The sequence below is a fragment of the Neodiprion pinetum genome, chromosome 4 (genome assembly GCF_021155775.2).
Source record: "Neodiprion pinetum isolate iyNeoPine1 chromosome 4, iyNeoPine1.2, whole genome shotgun sequence".
Taxonomy (NCBI): Eukaryota; Metazoa; Arthropoda; class Insecta; order Hymenoptera; family Diprionidae; genus Neodiprion; species Neodiprion pinetum.
This window is the reverse complement of record NC_060235.2, coordinates 17,959,822-17,977,550: the sequence shown is the minus strand read 5'-3', so window position 1 is coordinate 17,977,550 and position 17,729 is coordinate 17,959,822. Positions and strand designations below refer to the sequence as shown.

Sequence of the window (17,729 nt, the reverse complement as noted above, 5' to 3'; positions counted from 1 at the left end):
CCGCTCGTTCTCGATGATTACACAATTTCACCCTAATTCACAATTGTTGAACTCCGAATTTTCATAAATTACTTAAATAATTACCTCGACTTAATTGTAATGAAACAAACAGCTACACTGGTGATCGGATGTATAATAATCGTGAGACCGATCCACGATGACTGCATGGTGTGATTAATATGCCTCTGATCATCCTGCGGCACTTCGCGATTATGAATTATTCCGCCGGGTATGAACTCGCTACAAAGGACTGCAGTTCCTCACTCTCTTTCTGCCCCCAAACAACCCTCTCCTGATCCCCTCTCGGGTTGCGCTAAAATTAGCTGCAGGATGCAATCAATGAAGACTTGACGAGGCGCCGGCCAGCCACCCCGTCATACAGACGGTAAAAACTGAGGTATCCTCTTGCTTAGATAATTCCTTTCACTTTTTTCTCTGATATAGAAGTTCGGTGATCGGTACATAAAAAAAGTATACATGTGTGTGACGTTATCAGGAACAAGTAGACAATTTTTTTCTTCTCATATCAATCGCAGTGTTGGACAACGCGAATTGTTAACTATATGTATACAGAAAAAAAATTAACCGCAAAGTGATGAAGTAAGAATATCATATACTTACTGGTGGTAATACTATAGATACATAATGTATGTAGAAAGAGCGCAGAGAGGAAGGAAAAGAGTTACTGTTTTTGCAGCCACTTTTCAGTCACCACGTTTGCAGCTGCCAGGATATGATGTGGGTTATACATGTAGGTATAGATATATCTAGTATGCCTATAGAACGTCATTTCGATCGGGGACGCAATTTATTTCTATAATATATTGATGCTACGAGGTTGCATGTCTCAATATAACCGTATACATTCATGTACGTTGAGTAATTGGAGAAGTCAGTTGTGGCTGTTTGACTTGGTCGGTCATCGTTACAATTATAGCTATGAATTTTTAAACGAAAATTGACCGGGAGAAAAACTGTCCAGGAAAGGGAGAGAAGCACAGACTTTATATTTTAACCCCAACATCCCTTATCTTGTGCAATGTGTCAATTAAGCTTTATATTTGGCAATCTTTTGCCCTCTTCACAGTTCAGTATGCACCTAGAGGCAAAAAAAAACCTGCGACATTCTTCTGTCAAGGTCAAGAATCCCTTTAACCTTCCCCACGATATGGGTAGTCCGGGAATAAACATGAGCCGATCCATCCCTGATGGTGAAAAGAAGGGGAAAAAAGTAAAAAAATCATGAAGTGAACCGTGATACGGCCCTGGCCGTCTCGCATCGATCGTCTTTTGCCAGGGTGAAGTTGCCAGGCGTAGGGCGGAGTTCGGGGGTGCGTTAACGGCGCAGTGCTGTGTTCGAGTTTTGTAATCTTTGCGACCTGCCCAATAGGACCAGGCGTGCGAATTGTTCCTGGCTTTCAGTAAGGCCCTGCCCTTTTACGGGGACCCTCATGGTCTCGGGTTTGCGTCGAGGGCGTCGGATCGCGGTTTTCGTTGCCGGTCTCGTCGCTGCTGTGATATTCGCCCACCTTTTAGCCTCCCGCGGAAGCTCGGTTCTCGTTTGGTCAGAAAAAACGGCCCGGGCTAAACAGCCGGTCGCAATAACCGAACAGATACAGGAGTTTGGTCTGGTCTATGCGGCGGGTGTTTACATGGCCGGTAGGAGGCCGCGAAACCTGACCTTCTGCGAATGGGCCCACGGCCTCCCGCGTTCGCTGTCCTACACCTCGGCCGATGTCGCCTGGTCCCCGGAGGCAGGGGAGAAGGGGCCTTACCGGGTCCTGTCGGGAGTCCTGGGGGGCTATGCCGGCGCCGAGGCGCCCCCGGTCACCCTCTGCACCCACGCTACCGCCGAGCAGGTCTACGCCGTGGTGGAGCTCGCGAGGCGGTGGGAGGGCCCCATCAGTCTGGCCGTTTTCGCCCCTGGCCTAGACGCCGGGCTGGCCGTCGCCTTGCTGGAGAGGGCCTGCGGCTGCGAGCCGGGGATGGCGAGGGTGGCGGTGCAGTTGATATTTCCCGCAGGAAGGCCGCCAGCTCTGAGGCCCAGGAGCCAGGCGCTGGGCGACTGTGCAGCCTCGGACATCCAGCTACGGGAATCCGAGACCGAGCGAAAGTCCAGGAACATGATGTACCCCGTGAACGTCGCCCGGAACGTCGCCAGGAGCAACGCTCGGACCCCCAGGGTCTTGGTCTCCGACATTGAGCTGCTTCCCAGCGAGAATCTCGCCTCAGGGTTCGTCGAAATGGTCCGCGGACGGCCCCCCAGGGTCGGTGTTGTGTTCGTCGTTCCCGCGTTCGAGGTCGAGGCCAACGAGAAACCACCAAACACCAAGCACGAACTACTCATGGCAGCCAGAGCCGGCGTCGCTGGGTATTTTCACAGATTCGTCTGCGCTCATTGCCAGAAATTTCCGGGCCTGACGAGGTGGATGCTAAGGCCCGATCCTGGCAGGGTTAGACCCTCCGTCGTAACCAGAAGGGAGTTTCCGCATCACAGGTGGGAGCCAGTGTACATCGGTACACGCGAAGACCCGCTTTATACCGAGGATATGTCGTGGGAGGGCAGGCAGGACAAAATGGCGCAGGTGAATTAATTCGAAAATTAATTTCGGTGTCGAACCGTTGCAATAATACATCTGTCTCTTTCGCTTCATTAACAGATGCTGGAGATGTGTCTTTTGAGTTACCGCCTCGTCGTTCTCGATGGTGCCTTTCTCGTTCATGCACCAGGAGTCAAGCGTCGCCCGACGAGTATCGACAACCGCAGAGAAGCCTGGAGGCGTCCCTACGAGAGAAGGAATTCGAGGATATATCAGAGCGTCGTCAGACGACTACAGAAACAATATCCGGCAAATCCCAGGTGCCGCCAATGACGGAGACAAAAGATGCATGCAATTACGAACTCCAGTGTTACAAGAACGTTGTGCGGTGATGCGATGATATTGGGGGATATTATATAATACTGTAGGATTAATAATTAATTACTGAACGAATACTGCGTAGCGGTTATATTTGGTTTTTTAAATAATCATTTTCATTCAAAATATAACTAAATTCGATCTAATTTACCATTGGTCGTTTCAATTGCTAGAGTTGTACAAAAAAAGCAATGAGCGATTTGTATGTTATTACGTACGAACGGGTCTAAGCAACTTTCGAAATTTTGAGAATTTTCAGATGACTATGCAATTTTTTTCAAATTGTTTTATCCAAAGTCATGCCGTAGAAGACTACACCACTAATTAGAACCTTAGGAATTGAAAAAACTGCACTGGTGAACAATTGAACAAGCCAATTGTTCAATACAAAGATTCTTTCAATTTTCGGCGATAACTTGGCAGCAGTTGACCACGAAAACTGTAGAGTACATTCTCTATGATATATTTTTTGCATACATTGGTATAGTGTTTTTTTTTTCTTGAAAATTTTAAAAATCGTAGTAACTTCAGACTATGCATAGTCGATTTCCCTCGGAAAAATCTATATATTTGTAAAGATAAACAATCGAAATTACGTCCGTGATCAGGCGCTCCAAAGAATTTACTTGGTTTGACTCATAATGCAAGGAGTTGGATGTGCTGCAGCGTAGCTTTTTGGACCAACCAATTGGAAAGTTTCGCCAGTTGACGTCACAACAAGCGGTCAATTCAAAATTGTTGAAAAATTTACGTAGTAGATTAGCATGTTACACACGAAACGTTGACTGAATTCTTCAGTTCACGCATATTAGAAATGCGAATACTTTTACTTTTGCAGGTCCCACTGCGATTCTTACACCCCTTAACCAAACAAATAAACTTAATGAATTTGATTGAATTTGTGAGATGATGCGAGTCAATGCGAGATTTAACCCACCACATTTGTTTATGCATTTATTAATCTTGTAGTTGAGGTTATGTTGTGTTTTGTACGCGTTTGCGTCTGCACTGTAGGCTCACTACGACTTGCCGTGACGTCAACTGGTAGACTGCGCAAACTTTCACGAAAATTTGTCCTTTATCGAGCACACCTAATTTCTTACACTATGTAACGCACTATGGGTTGACCTTATTCGATCGGTTAGACTGTGTATGAGCCGGTTGACTGTAATTAGGCGCTTTGAATTGACGCTACTTTGGTTGCTTGCGATTAGGCACTTCGATCGCGACGTTGACTGCAGAACGCAAAGACCGATACCCCTGGGTAAATTTAAGTGACCAGTTTTCGGCGGGCAAGTGGGCCCAGGTGGGCCTGGGAGCGTAGGAGGGTTCTACTCTATCGACTCTACCTAATGAGCTCGTACCGACATTCGCAGCAGCCAAAGTAGTGTCGGTATGAAATTTTCAGATTGAGTCGGTACAAAGTGAGTACGTAAGACTACTTGTCGGCTGCGACTAAGAAATGTCGATCGGCTCGATTATCCCCGTGAGAAGACGCGTAACCGCGTCCACCGCCAACCGCCTTCAACGACTATCGCCAACCACCCCCAACTACCTCCGATCGTCTCCTACCACTTCCGACCACCTCCTACCACCCGCTACCACCTCATACCACCTCCGACTACCTTTAATCACCTTCGATTACTTCCGTCCTCCTAGTCCACCTCGTCCTTCTTCTCCACCTCTTTCGAAGTCGAATTTTACCAGGTAGCGGACCAGGAGCGCAGGAACCACGGATCGCTTGTCCCTAAAGTCGAGCGTTGACTGAAGAATATAAAGACAGTTGCTCTAATGGCTTTGGTGTGACAACCGAAAATCTTCGTGCGCTTAAGCCCTCTCAGATGCTTGGAAAATCTTGGAAGAGTTGAGAACTTATTGCAGAACATCAGAGAGATACCGATTTCGACATGATTCACCCTCCGAGTAACACAGCTTCGCAGTGGTAACCCCAAGCCAGTACTTTTGTTAGCCTGTGTGTACTTACCGACTTGTCGGCGATACAAGAAATTAATAATGGGAATAAATTTCTTCCAAAATTCGTAGCAAACCAGTGATTTAATTAAACTATAGGCACCCGAGCGAAGAATGTATACATAGATCATAAATATTAAGAGATCAGATGTAATAATGATGCAGAGGCCAGAAAGTATATATGTAAATGCGGTCCATGTACGATATTAATATATATGATCCATTTACGATTAATACGTGATGCATACTACAAATTTTCCAAAAGACAAACTGGATCATCTACAATAATACGTCTATCATATGGAAATAGAAGAATTATTCATTTCAAAATGAGATTCTGTTCGACACGCGCTCGATGTATTCCATAACATTGATATTCATAATTATTCGAACAATTTTTCATTTGCCCACTCGATCTTGAATTTTCGTAGGCATAGAATCGAAACGCTGTTTTAGCTAGTCGCAAGTGAAGTACCTACTTTGGGTAGAGAAGCAGAATTGTTTTCGAAGAGTGAACACTCTTATGTATGGAAAAAAATTCAGAGTAACTGTAACACATCACGGATGCGCTAATTTTGATCGAAATGAAACGGATGCTCCGTATGTGAGACAGTATTTAACGCAGTGTCCTGATTTAAAGACCTGAAAACGTGATTGTCGGTATTTTTTATTTTTTATTTTTTTTGATAGGGAGTAAAAGAACGAAGCATCTTAAAACTTCGAGTGTATTTTATATTACATTTGAAAGGTACGAGCAAAAATTTTGATCATCCAACTGTCGCAGAACGGCAGGGTTATTAGCTGACTCGTTAACTGAAGAATATATCTTCAGTCAAAGGCTGACCATCGAAGAGCCTAGCCGCTTCAGTCGGGAATCGGCAGGAAAGATGAGGTGCGTATTTCTTGTCTGAAATGTCGAAACTAAAATCATTATACATCATGTCATATTATACATAGTATTGAAGTTCGAAACTAGAGTTTGGATGTTCGGATGTGCAGAATGTGACGTCGCCCAAAATTTTTTTTCTCTTGACGTCATCGATCTATATAGACGAAAATCAGCTAACCGAATTCCTCAGTCCGAAAACAACCGCGCAGTAGAGAGGACGTATGAAAATCGCGCTCCGCAGATTTCGAGTATCGGGTTCTCTACCTCCTGAATCCTGCGCTCTGAGTCCACTTTCTGGTGTAACTCGAGTTCCAGGACAAGCGGTCCGTGGTTCCTGCACTCCGGGTACGCTGCCTGGTGGAACTCGACTTCATAACAAGCGCTCCGTAGTTTCTGCGCTCAAGGTCGACTACCTAGTGAAACTTGACATCCAGGACAAGCGCTCCGTGGTTCCTACGCTCCAGGTCCGCTTCCTGGTGAATCTTGACTCTCGGAGAACAAGAAAGACGAGGAGAACAAGGTGGACGAGGAGAACGAGGATTTCTGCATAGTGAGTATAGATAACATTCGTGTAATATTTAATGGAAATCGTAAATATATTTCATCTAAAATTTTTTGAACTTGTCATGTACACAATGAATTATTTCAATTCATTTTTCGGTCAAGCACAAATTCAGTAGCTACAAATGCGCTAGAAAAATTTATTCTATTATTAACTAATTAATTAATTAATTATAAAAATCCTTACACAATATTTTTGCTGTGTTCTTATACTGTAAATATTTATTTCTATTCAAGGTATAACTCAAGGTGGTTATCAGTGGTTGTTGGAGGTGGTTGACGGTGGTTGGAGGTGGACAAGGAGGAGGACCAGGAAGACGAGGAGAACAAGGTGAACTCAGTCCATGGTGAGTGCCTTACTAATTACATTGCATGCATGATTCAATTGTGATAGGTGCGCAATTTTTTTGTCATACGATAGCGTCAACAAAACTTAGCGAGCCGATGTCATCACTCATAATTAATTTAGCCGAGACCAAGTTTCTTGAATTCGATCCGTTGCTTTTTCTTAATGTTGGAACGATTGTTCTACATGCGATTAATTCTTGTATTGTTGCAGTCCACTTATTTCACGTGTGTACAACTTATTTTACAGGCGTGCGGAGGATGGCGGCGTGTATTACGGTGGACGAGCCAAAATGGCACAGCCGATAACTCAGTTTGCAATTGTTGAGGTTGCTAAGCCGAATATCGGGGAGAATAGGCCGTCGCGCGTAAGAGCCGACGTCACTGTCAATCTGAGCGTGAGAAAGGAAATCAAGGCTGAGTGGGAAAACCTGAGGAAACACGACGTTTGCTTTTTAATATCAATCAAACCTCCTAATACCATCGGTGAGTGATTTTGACATATTGCTGCCCGGACGAGTATGCATGCGTATATTGTAACGCTAGCATAGAAACGCCCGGCTGCAAATATGTTTATAATTTACGTAATATTCATATGAACGAACGTGCAGCCTCGGAATGCTCGCGAGGACCAGATACCGGTATAAACATCTGTGATTTACCATAGACACGCCTTCCAGGAACGAAATACAATCACAAACTGCCGTTTGTACCCCAGGTTGGTTTGACAACCGTACGGGAGTGCGAGATTGAGGGCATGCTAGATTCGAATGGTCGGGTGATCGAGGATGGTCCTGAACCAAGGCCTGTACTCCCCGGCGAGAATCGCACTTATGGGATTTTGGCAGATATGTGGAGAGGATGTTCGCTCAACATAAGGAGTTCCGTGCGTTCGAATTGCTCAGATCAGGGCTGCACTGTTCAAAGTATTTACTCGTGAAAGAAGCGAAGTTAATCGCAATGACTTGTACGCACGCAGTGCTCAAGCGACGGGAACTTGTCGACATGAGATTTAAATAAGACAACATCCTTATGGAAGAGTCCGCCCAGATATTGGAAATCGAGACCTTCATATCACTGCTGCTTCAAAACCCCCAAAATGGTTACAATCGTTTGAAGCGTTGGATTATGATCGGCGACCACCATCAGTTGCCCCCTGTCACTAAAAACAGGGCCTTCCAAAAATATTCAAATATGGAGCAGTCTTTATTTGCAAGGTTCGTAAGGCTTGGTGTTCCTACCGTCGATCTTGACGGCCAAGGTCGCGCCAGACCAAGTATATGCAATCTCTACAACTGGCGGTACAAAAAGCTGGGTAATCTGTGTCACGTCGAGCGTAGTCCTGAATATCTTATTGCCAACGCTGGGTTCTTATTCGACTTTCAACTCATCAACGTTGAGGACTTCAACGGCGTTGGCGTTGGATTTCTTTCAGAATCTTGCCGAAGCCGAGTACTGCGTCGCAGTATTTATGTACATGCGCCTTTTAGGATACCCAGCTGACAAAATGAGCATACTAACCACCTACAATGGACAGAAGCTTTTAATACGCGACGTAATAAACATCAGGTGTGCTAACAACCCGTTGATAGGACGAACAAACAAAGTGACCACTGTTGACAAGTATCAGGGTCAACAGAACGACTACATACTGTTGTCGTTGGTGAAAACACGAGCAGTTGGTCACTTGAGAGATGTCAGGCGGCTGGTGGTGGCAATGTCACGAGCTCGGCTTGGTTTATACGTCTTTGCCAGGGTCGTCTTATTTAAAAACTGCTTCGAACTTACACCCGCGTTCGACCAGCTAATGCAGCGACCCCTTAAACTGCACATTCTTCCCAGCGAAATGTATCCAGCACAAAGACTCAATGAAAGCTTGGCAGCATCAGTTAACCTTTTGCCCGAGGCTGTCGTCATCGAAGACATGCCCCACATGGCAAAATTCGTCTATGATTACTATATGGATAAAGTTAGCACCATGAAAGCACAGACACACGAAAGTTGAAGAGTATTTTTTAAAAACAACTACTTAAAAACATGGAAAGCAGAGGAAATTCAAAGAAATATCACACAAACGCTTTGTTCTCTTTAATATTTTTTAACGCTTGTCTTGATTTAATATCCATGCAGGGTGCAAAAGAATGGCAAAAACCTGGTACAACGGGCCGCATCGCTAGCCCCACACATCACATCTCTGCACATCCTGGTGCCGATGATGATGTTACGCCCCGACGTACCGCCTTGGCGTACCTTTTTCAAAATTCCATTTCATTTCATTTCTTTAATTTCTTCAATGCACAGATATTATTTCATCAAAATCTCATATTCTAATAACGGCAAGTTCCACCCCTCCCGGCAAAAGTCACGTAGAGACTAACAATGATCCCTAGTATAAGGTTAAACTTTTTTCTATTTAACTGGTACCAAGAACGGAGATAAGGGACTACTGAATTAGCATCAGTAGCGCTCAGCCTGGAAATATCCCTCTTTTTAAGTTAAAACTATAACCAATAACTAGGATAAACCACTACCTTTGGAAACACCAAATTAAAATAGATTACTTATTAGAATGTAGAATGAATGTGTGAACATTGTATGTAAATATCTCTTGTTCATATTTTTAATGTGTCACCGACGAGATTGAGAATCGTCGGAACACCGTCGAACAGCATGAAGTAACGCTGACCATGTGGATTTGGGCACCAGGAGGTCGCCCTCGCACCTCATTGGCTAATTACCGTTGTAACTTATTACAACTGCAGCTCCTTGGACCCTCGGGCCCAAGAAGCCGCGTCTTTCGTCTGTCAAGTCGCGAGGTGCGTGGACGTCAACCCGTATTAGCCCTTCTTGAGCAATAGTAGCCTTCGAAAAATCTTAGTTGTGACCGGCCTAAAGTCTCGCGCTAATTCGTCAAATTCGAGCATTCAGTTATTCTGTTAGCTGCAAAAGACTCACTATCTTCTACGTTTCCATCTTTTCTGTGCTTTACTAAATCTCATCATTTCGAGAATAGACATTTTTATGCTATTCCATTTTCCATAATTAAATTGAGTTCGGCCCTGATTCAACCGAATCTAATAATAATAACTACACTATCATTTTTAATAAATAATCTTTGGAATCATCTTTAACATATATCAAAATCAGCAAATTGACACTTTCAACTATAGCTTTCGATAGTAAGATAACATTCTAAATCTACAAAGACTGAGTGACCGACGTTCAACATCGTTCGATTCATCAACTCTTCCGAACTTGAGGTGAGGCCCCTGGTCCAGAATTCTACTGACGCAGACCGACACGATCCGACGGCTCTCAATCTCGTCGACCGATTCACCTGAAGCTAAGTCAATCCGAGTGTTAATCTTCGAAATTGAACGAATTCTTGTTTCACCTTTATAATCAAAATTTACTTCAGTAATATTCATTTAAAAGCAAGTCTAGAATTGGTGGCTAACTTCACTACCCCCAATTAAATCATACTTATTGTTTCCAAGAATTAACCAACAAGACTTAACAATAGGATGAATAATTGATTTAAGATAATCTCAAAAGAGAGATACAATATCGAATAATCACGGCCAGCTAGTTATAATCATCGTTAAGAGTAGATGTTGCTAGTACCAAATAATAATATCCTTGAGAATAGAATAACACACGATTTGTACAAAGTCGAACACTTTATAAATTATTACTTTCGGCTCTTATGTCATTATCACCATTGATTGTTACCAGACATTTCAATCACCAAATAGAAACAGAATGTACTTCATCTTTTACGAAATAAATCATATTGAACCATTTATTTTAAAAGACCTTTTCCCCGGTTTCATTATTACAAAATTGCCTCAACAATTTGAACAAACCTCCCAGACCTGTACAGGACTATAGCAACACGATCCTACAAATTACCGGCTTATCGAAAGGTGAGTCTTTTCTTAGTTTTATTATTTATTCATTGTCGTTACGTGGGAGCTTGATTATTCAATTAATCATTACCTACCACCGCTCGGTACACTCTCACCCCCACATAACATTGGCCAAAAATACAAAGGGGTTAGCCTTACTTTTTCTTCATTTTTCGACCAAAAATTTTGGGTCTCGGATTCGTTTCGTACGACTCTTACCTGACTGATTGGACCCCCAGGAACTCAGAAAACGCAGCGGAAAGAGCGTGGGATCAACAGGAGAGAAATTTCGAAGGAAAAAGCACCCGACGAAAATTGTCGAGAACACAGGTTCCCGTTTTTTGGCTGTAACTTTCGATGCGTTGATCGCAGCGTGGTGGGACTGCGCCCGATCGATTTCTGATGCAAAATTAAGTCGGAATAGTGCCCCAATTAATTTATTCGAGCACTATTCAAAATCGCAAAAATTTCTGCCAGAAATACAAAGGGGTTAGCCTTACTTTTTCTTCATTTTTCGACCAAAAATTTTGGGTCTCAGATTCGTTCCGTACGACTGTTACCTGACTGATTGAACCCCCAGGAACTCAGGAAACGCAGCGGAAAGAGCGTGGGATCAACAGGAGAGAAATTTCGAAGGAAAAAGCACCTGCTGAAAGTGTCGAAATCACAGATTTCGTTTTTTGACTGTAACTTTTGATGCGGTGGTTGCAGCGTAGTGGGACTGCGCCCGATCAATTTCTGTTGCAAAATCACGTTGAAATAGTGCCACAATTGATTTATTCGAGCACTTTTAAAAATCGCAAAAATTTCTGCCAAAAATACAAAGGGGTTAGCCTTACTTTTTTCTCATTTTTCGACCAAAAATTTTGGGTCTCAGATTCGTTTCGTACGACTCTTACCTGACTGATTGGACCCCCAGGAACTCAGAAAACGCAGCGGAAAGAGCGTGGGATCAACAGGAGAGAAATTTCGAAGGAAAAAGCACCCGACGAAAAATGTGGAGAACACGGGTTCCCGTTTTTTGGCTGTAACTTTCGATGCGTTGATCGCAGCGTAGTGGGACTGCGCCTGATCGATTTCTGTTGCGAAATCACGTTGGAATAGTGCCACAATTGATTTATTCGAGCACTTTTCAAAATCGCGAAAATTTTCGCCAAAAATACAAAGGGGTTAGCCTTACTTTTTTCTCATTTTTCGACCTAAAATTTTGGGTCTGAGATTCGTTTCGTACGACTCTTACCTGACTGATTGGACCCCCAGGAACTCAGAAAACGCAGCGGAAAGAGCGTGGGATCAACAGGAGAGAAATTTCGAAGGAAAAAGCACCCGACGAAAATTGTCGAGAACACAGGTTCCCGTTTTTTGGCTGTAACTTTCGATGCGTTGATCGCAGCGTGGTGGGACTGCGCCCGATCGATTTCTGATGCAAAATTAAGTCGGAATAGTGCCCCAATTAATTTATTCGAGCACTATTAAAAATCGCAAAAATTTCTGCCAGAAATACAAAGGGGTTAGCCTTACTTTTTCTTCATTTTTCGACCAAAAATTTTGGGTCTCAGATTCGTTCCGTACGACTGTTACCTGACTGATTGAACCCCCAGGAACTCAGAAAACGCAGCGGAAAGAGCGTGGGATCAACAGGAGAGAAATTTCGAAGGAAAAAGCACCTGCTGAAAGTGTCGAAATCACAGATTTCGTTTTTTGACTGTAACTTTTGATGCGGTGGTTGCAGCGTAGTGGGACTGCGCCCGATCAATTTCTGTTGCAAAATCACGTTGAAATAGTGCCACAATTGATTTATTCGAGCACTTTTAAAAATCGCAAAAATTTCTGCCAAAAATACAAAGGGGTTAGCCTTACTTTTTTCTCATTTTTCGACCTAAAGATTTGGGTCTGAGATTCGTTTCGTACGACTCTTACCTGACTGATTGGACCCCCAGGAACTCAGAAAACGCAGCGGAAAGAGCGTGGGATCAACAGGAGAGAAATTTCGAAGGAAAAAGCACCCGACGAAAAATGTGGAGAACACGGGTTCCCGTTTTTTGGCTGTAACTTTCGATGCGTTGATCGCAGCGTAGTGGGACTGCGCCCGATCGATTTCTGTTGCAAAATTAAGTCGGAATAGTGCCCCAATTAATTTATTCGAGCACTTTTCAAAATCACCAAAATTTTCGCCAAAAAGACAAAGGGGTTAGCCTTACTTTTTCTTCATTTTTCGACCAAAAACTTTGGGTCTCAGATTCGTTTCGTACGACTCTTACCTGACTGATTGAACCCCCAGGAACTCAGAAAACGCAGCGGAAAGAGCGTGGAATCAACAGGAGAGAAATTTCGAAGGAAAAAGCACCCGACGAAAAATGTGGAGAACACGGGTTCCCGTTTTTTGGCTGTAACTTTCGATGCGTTGATCGCAGCGTAGTGGGACTGCGCCCGATCAATTTCTGTTGCAAAATTAAGTCAGAATAGTGCCCCAATTGATTTATTCGAGCACTTTTCAAAATCGCCAAAATTTTCGCCAAAAAGACAAAGGGGTTAGCCTCACTTTTTTCCCAATTTTGGACCAAAAATTTTGGGTCTGAGATTCGTTCCGTACGACTCTCACCTGACTGATTGAACCCCCAGGAACTCAGAAAACGCAGCGGAAAGAGCGTAAGATCAACAGGAGAGGAATTTCAAAGGAAAAAGCACCTGCTGAAAGTGTCGAAATCACAGATTTCGTTTTTTGGCTGTAACTTTTGATGCGGTGGTTGCAGCGTAGTGGGACTGCGCCCGATCGATTTCTGTTGCAAAATCACGTTGGAATAGTGCCACAATTGATTTATTCAAGCACTTTTCAAAATCGCGAAAATTTTCGCCAAAAATACAAAGGGGTTAGCCTTACTTTTTCTTCATTTTTCGACCAAAAATTTTGGGTCACAGATTCGTTTCGTACGACTCTTACCTGACTGATTGGACCCCCAGGAACTCAGAAAACGCAGCGGAAAGAGCGTGGGATCAACAGGAGAGAAATTTCGAAGGAAAAAGCACCCGACGAAAAATGTGGAGAACACGGGTTCCCGTTTTTTGGCTGTAACTTTCGATGCGTTGATCGCAGCGTAGTGGGACTGCGCCCGATCGATTTCTGTTGCAAAATCAAGTCGGAATAGTGCCCCAATTAATTTATTCGAGCACTTCCCAAAATCGTCAAAATTTTTGCCAAAAAGACAAAGGGGTTAGCCTTACTTTTTTCCCATTTTTGGACCAAAAATTTTGGGTCTCAGATTCGTTCCGTACGACTCTTACCTGACTGATTGAACCCCCAGGAACTCAGAAAACGCAGCGGAAAGAGCGTGGGATCAACAGGAGAGAAATTTCGAAGGAAAAAGCACCTGACGAAAAATGTGGAGAACACGGGTTCCCGTTTTTTGGCTGTAACTTTCGATGCGTTGATCGCAGCGTAGTGGGACTGCGCCTGATCGATTTCTGTTGCGAAATCACGTTGGAATAGTGCCACAATTGATTTATTTGAGCACTTTTTAAAATCGCGAAAATTTTCGCCAAAAAGACAAAGGGGTTAGCCTTACTTTTTTCCCATTTTTGGACCAAAAATTTTGGGTCTCAGATTCGTTCCGTACGACTCTTACCTGACTGATTGAACCCTCAGGAACTCAGAAACCGCATCGGAAAGAGCGTGGGATCAACAGGAGAGAAATTTCGAAGGAAAAAGCACCTGCTGAAAAGTGTCGAAATCACAGATTTCGTTTTTTGGCTGTAACTTTTGATGCGGTGGTTGCAGCGTAGTGGAACTGCGCCCGATCGATTTCTCTTGCAAAATTACGTCGGAATAGTGCCACAATTAATTTATTCGAGCACTTTTAAAAATCGCAAAAATTTCTGCCAAAAATACAAAGGGGTTAGCCTTACTTTTTCTTCATTTTTCGACCAAAAATTTTGGGTCTCAGATACGTTTCATACGACTCTTACCTGACTGATTGGACCCCCAGGAACTCAGAAAACGCAGCGGAAAGAGCGTGGGATCAACAGGAGAGAAATTTCGAAGGAAAAAGCACCCGACGAAAAATGTGGAGAACACGGGTTCCCGTTTTTTGGCTGTAACTTTCGATGCGTTGATCGCAGCGTAGTGGGACTGCGCCCGATCGATTTCTGTTGCAAAATTAAGTCAGAATAGTGCCCCAATTAATTTATTCGAGCACTTTTCAAAATCGCCAAAATTTTCGCCAAAAAGACAAAGGGGTTAGCCTTACTTTTTTCCCATTTTTCGACCAAAAATTTTGGGTCTCAGATTCGTTTCGTACGACTCTTACCTGACTGATTGGACCCCCAGGAACTCAGAAAACGCAGCGGAAAGAGCGTGGGATCAACAGGAGAGAAATTTCGAAGGAAAAAGCACCCGACGAAAAATGTGGAGAACACGGGTTCCCGTTTTTTGGCTGTAACTTTCGATGCGTTGATCGCAGCGTAGTGGGACTGCGCCCGATCGATTTCTGTTGCAAAATCAAGTCGGAATAGTGCCCCAATTAATTTATTCGAGCACTTCCCAAAATCGTCAAAATTTTTGCCAAAAAGACAAAGGGGTTAGCCTTACTTTTTTCCCATTTTTGGACCAAAAATTTTGGGTCTCAGATTCGTTCCGTACGACTCTTACCTGACTGATTGAACCCCCAGGAACTCAGAAAACGCAGCGGAAAGAGCGTGGGATCAACAGGAGAGAAATTTCGAAGGAAAAAGCACCTGACGAAAAATGTGGAGAACACGGGTTCCCGTTTTTTGGCTGTAACTTTCGATGCGTTGATCGCAGCGTAGTGGGACTGCGCCTGATCGATTTCTGTTGCGAAATCACGTTGGAATAGTGCCACAATTGATTTATTTGAGCACTTTTTAAAATCGCGAAAATTTTCGCCAAAAAGACAAAGGGGTTAGCCTTACTTTTTTCCCATTTTTGGACCAAAAATTTTGGGTCTCAGATTCGTTTCGTACGACTCTTACCTGCCTGATTGGACCTCCAGGAACTGGGGAAAACGCAGCGGAAAGAGCCTGGGATCAACAGGAGAGAAATTTCGAAGGAAAAAGCACCTGCTGAAAAGTGTCGAAATCACAGATTTCGTTTTTTGGCTGTCACTTTTGATGCGGTGGTTGCAGCGTAGTGGGACTGCGCCCGATCGATTTCTGTTGCAAAATTACGTCGGAATAGTGCCACATTTAATTTTTTCGAGCACTTTTGAAAATCGCAAAAATTTCTGCCAAAAATACAAAGGGGTTAGCCTTACTTTTTCTTCATTTTTCGACCAAAAATTTTGGGTCTCAGATTCGTTTCGTACGACTCTTACCTGACTGATTGAACCCCCAGGAACTCAGAAACCGCAGCGGAAAGAGCGTGGGATCAACAGGAGAGAAATTTCGAAGGAAAAAGCACCTGCTGAAAAGTGTCGAAATCACAGATTTCGTTTTTTGGCTGTAACTTTTGATGCGGTGGTTGCAGCGTAGTGGGACTGCGCCCGATCGATTTCTCTTGCAAAATTACGTCGGAATAGTGCCACAATTAATTTATTCGAGCACTTTTAAAAATCGCAAAAATTTCTGCCAAAAATACAAAGGGGTTAGCCTTACTTCTTCTTCATTTTTCGACCAAAAATTTTGGGTCTCAGATACGTTTCGTACGACTCTTACCTGACTGATTGGACCCCCAGAAACTCAGAAAACGCAGCGGAAAAAGCGTGGGATCAACAGGAGAAAAATTTCGAAGGAAAAAGCACCCGACGAAAAATGTGGATAACACGGGTTCCCGTTTTTTGGCTGTAACTTTCGATGCGTTGATCGCAGCGTAGTGGGACTGCGCCCGATCGATTTCTGTTGCAAAATTAAGTCAGAATAGTGCCCCAATTAATTTATTCGAGCGCTTTTCAAAATCGCCAAAATTTTCGCCAAAAAGACAAAGGGGTTAGCCTTACTTTTTTCCCATTTTTCAACCAAAAATTTTGGGTCTCAGATTCGTTTCGTACGACTCTCACCTGCCTGATTGGACCCCCTGGAACTGGGAAAAACGCAGCGGAAAGAGCCTGGGATCGACAGGAGAGAAATTTCGAAGGAAAAAGCACCTGCTGAAAAGTGTCGAAATCACAGATTTCGTTTTTTGGCTGTAACTTTTGATGCGGTGGTTGCAGCGTAGTGGGACTGCGCCCGATCGATTTCTGTTGCAAAATCACGTTGGAATAGTGCCACAATTGATTTATTCAAGCACTTTTCAAAATCGCGAAAATTTTCGCCAAAAATACGAAGCCTTACTTTTTCTTCATTTTTCAACCAAAAATTTTGGGTCTCAGATTCGTTTCGTACGACTCTTACCTGACTGATTGGACCCCCAGGAACTCAGAAAACGCAGCGGAAAGAGCGTGGGATCAACAGGAGTGAAATTTCGAAGGAAAAAGCACCCGACGCAAAATGTGGAGATCACGGGTTCCCGTTTTTGGCTGTAACTTTCGATGCGTTGATCGCAGCGAAGTGGGACTGCGCCCAATCGGTTTCTGTTGCAAAATCACGTTGGAATAGTGCCACAATTGATTTATTCAAGCACTTTTCAAAATCGCGAAAATTTTCGCCAAAAATACAAAGGGGTTAGCTTTACTTTTTCTTCATTTTTCGACCAAAAATTTTGGGTCACAGATTCGTTTCGTACGACTCTTACCTGACTGATTAAATCCCCAGGAACTCAGAAAACGCAGCGGAAAAAGCGTGGGATCAACAGGAGAGAAATTTCGACGGAAAAAGCACCCGACGAAAAATGTGGAGAACACGGGTTCCCGTTTTTTGGCTGTAACTTTCGATGCGTTGATCGCAGCGTAGTGGGACTGCGCCCGATCGATTTCTGTTGCAAAATCAAGTCGGAATAGTGCCCCAATTAATTTATTCGAGCACTTTCCAAAATCGCGAAAATTTTCGCCAAAAATACAAAGGGGTTAGCTTTACTTTTTCTTCATTTTTCGACCAAAAATTTTGGGTCACAGATTCGTTTCGTACGACTCTTACCTGACTGATTGGACCCTCAGGAACTCAGAAAACGCAGCGGAAAGAGCGTGGGATCAACAGGAGAGAAATTTCGAAGGAAAAAGCACCCGACGAAAAATGTGGAGAACACGGGTT

At 43.6% G+C, this 17,729-nt stretch overlaps 1 protein-coding gene and 1 pseudogene across 1 annotated transcript; both read left to right on the top strand.

Annotated features, from left to right (window-relative positions):
- Positions 1–395: 395 nt before the first annotated feature.
- Positions 396–5,055, top strand: LOC124218151 (beta-1,4-glucuronyltransferase 1). The gene is made up of 2 exons (XM_046624597.2): positions 396–2,585; positions 2,661–5,055. The coding sequence occupies exons 1-2, from the start codon at positions 1,452–1,454 to the stop codon at positions 2,871–2,873; spliced, it is 1,347 nt and encodes a 448-aa protein (XP_046480553.1). The 5' UTR covers positions 396–1,451; the 3' UTR covers positions 2,874–5,055.
- Positions 5,056–5,663: 608 nt separating this feature from the next.
- Positions 5,664–10,439, top strand: LOC124217285 (RNA helicase aquarius pseudogene; annotated as a pseudogene).
- Positions 10,440–17,729: the final 7,290 nt, after the last annotated feature.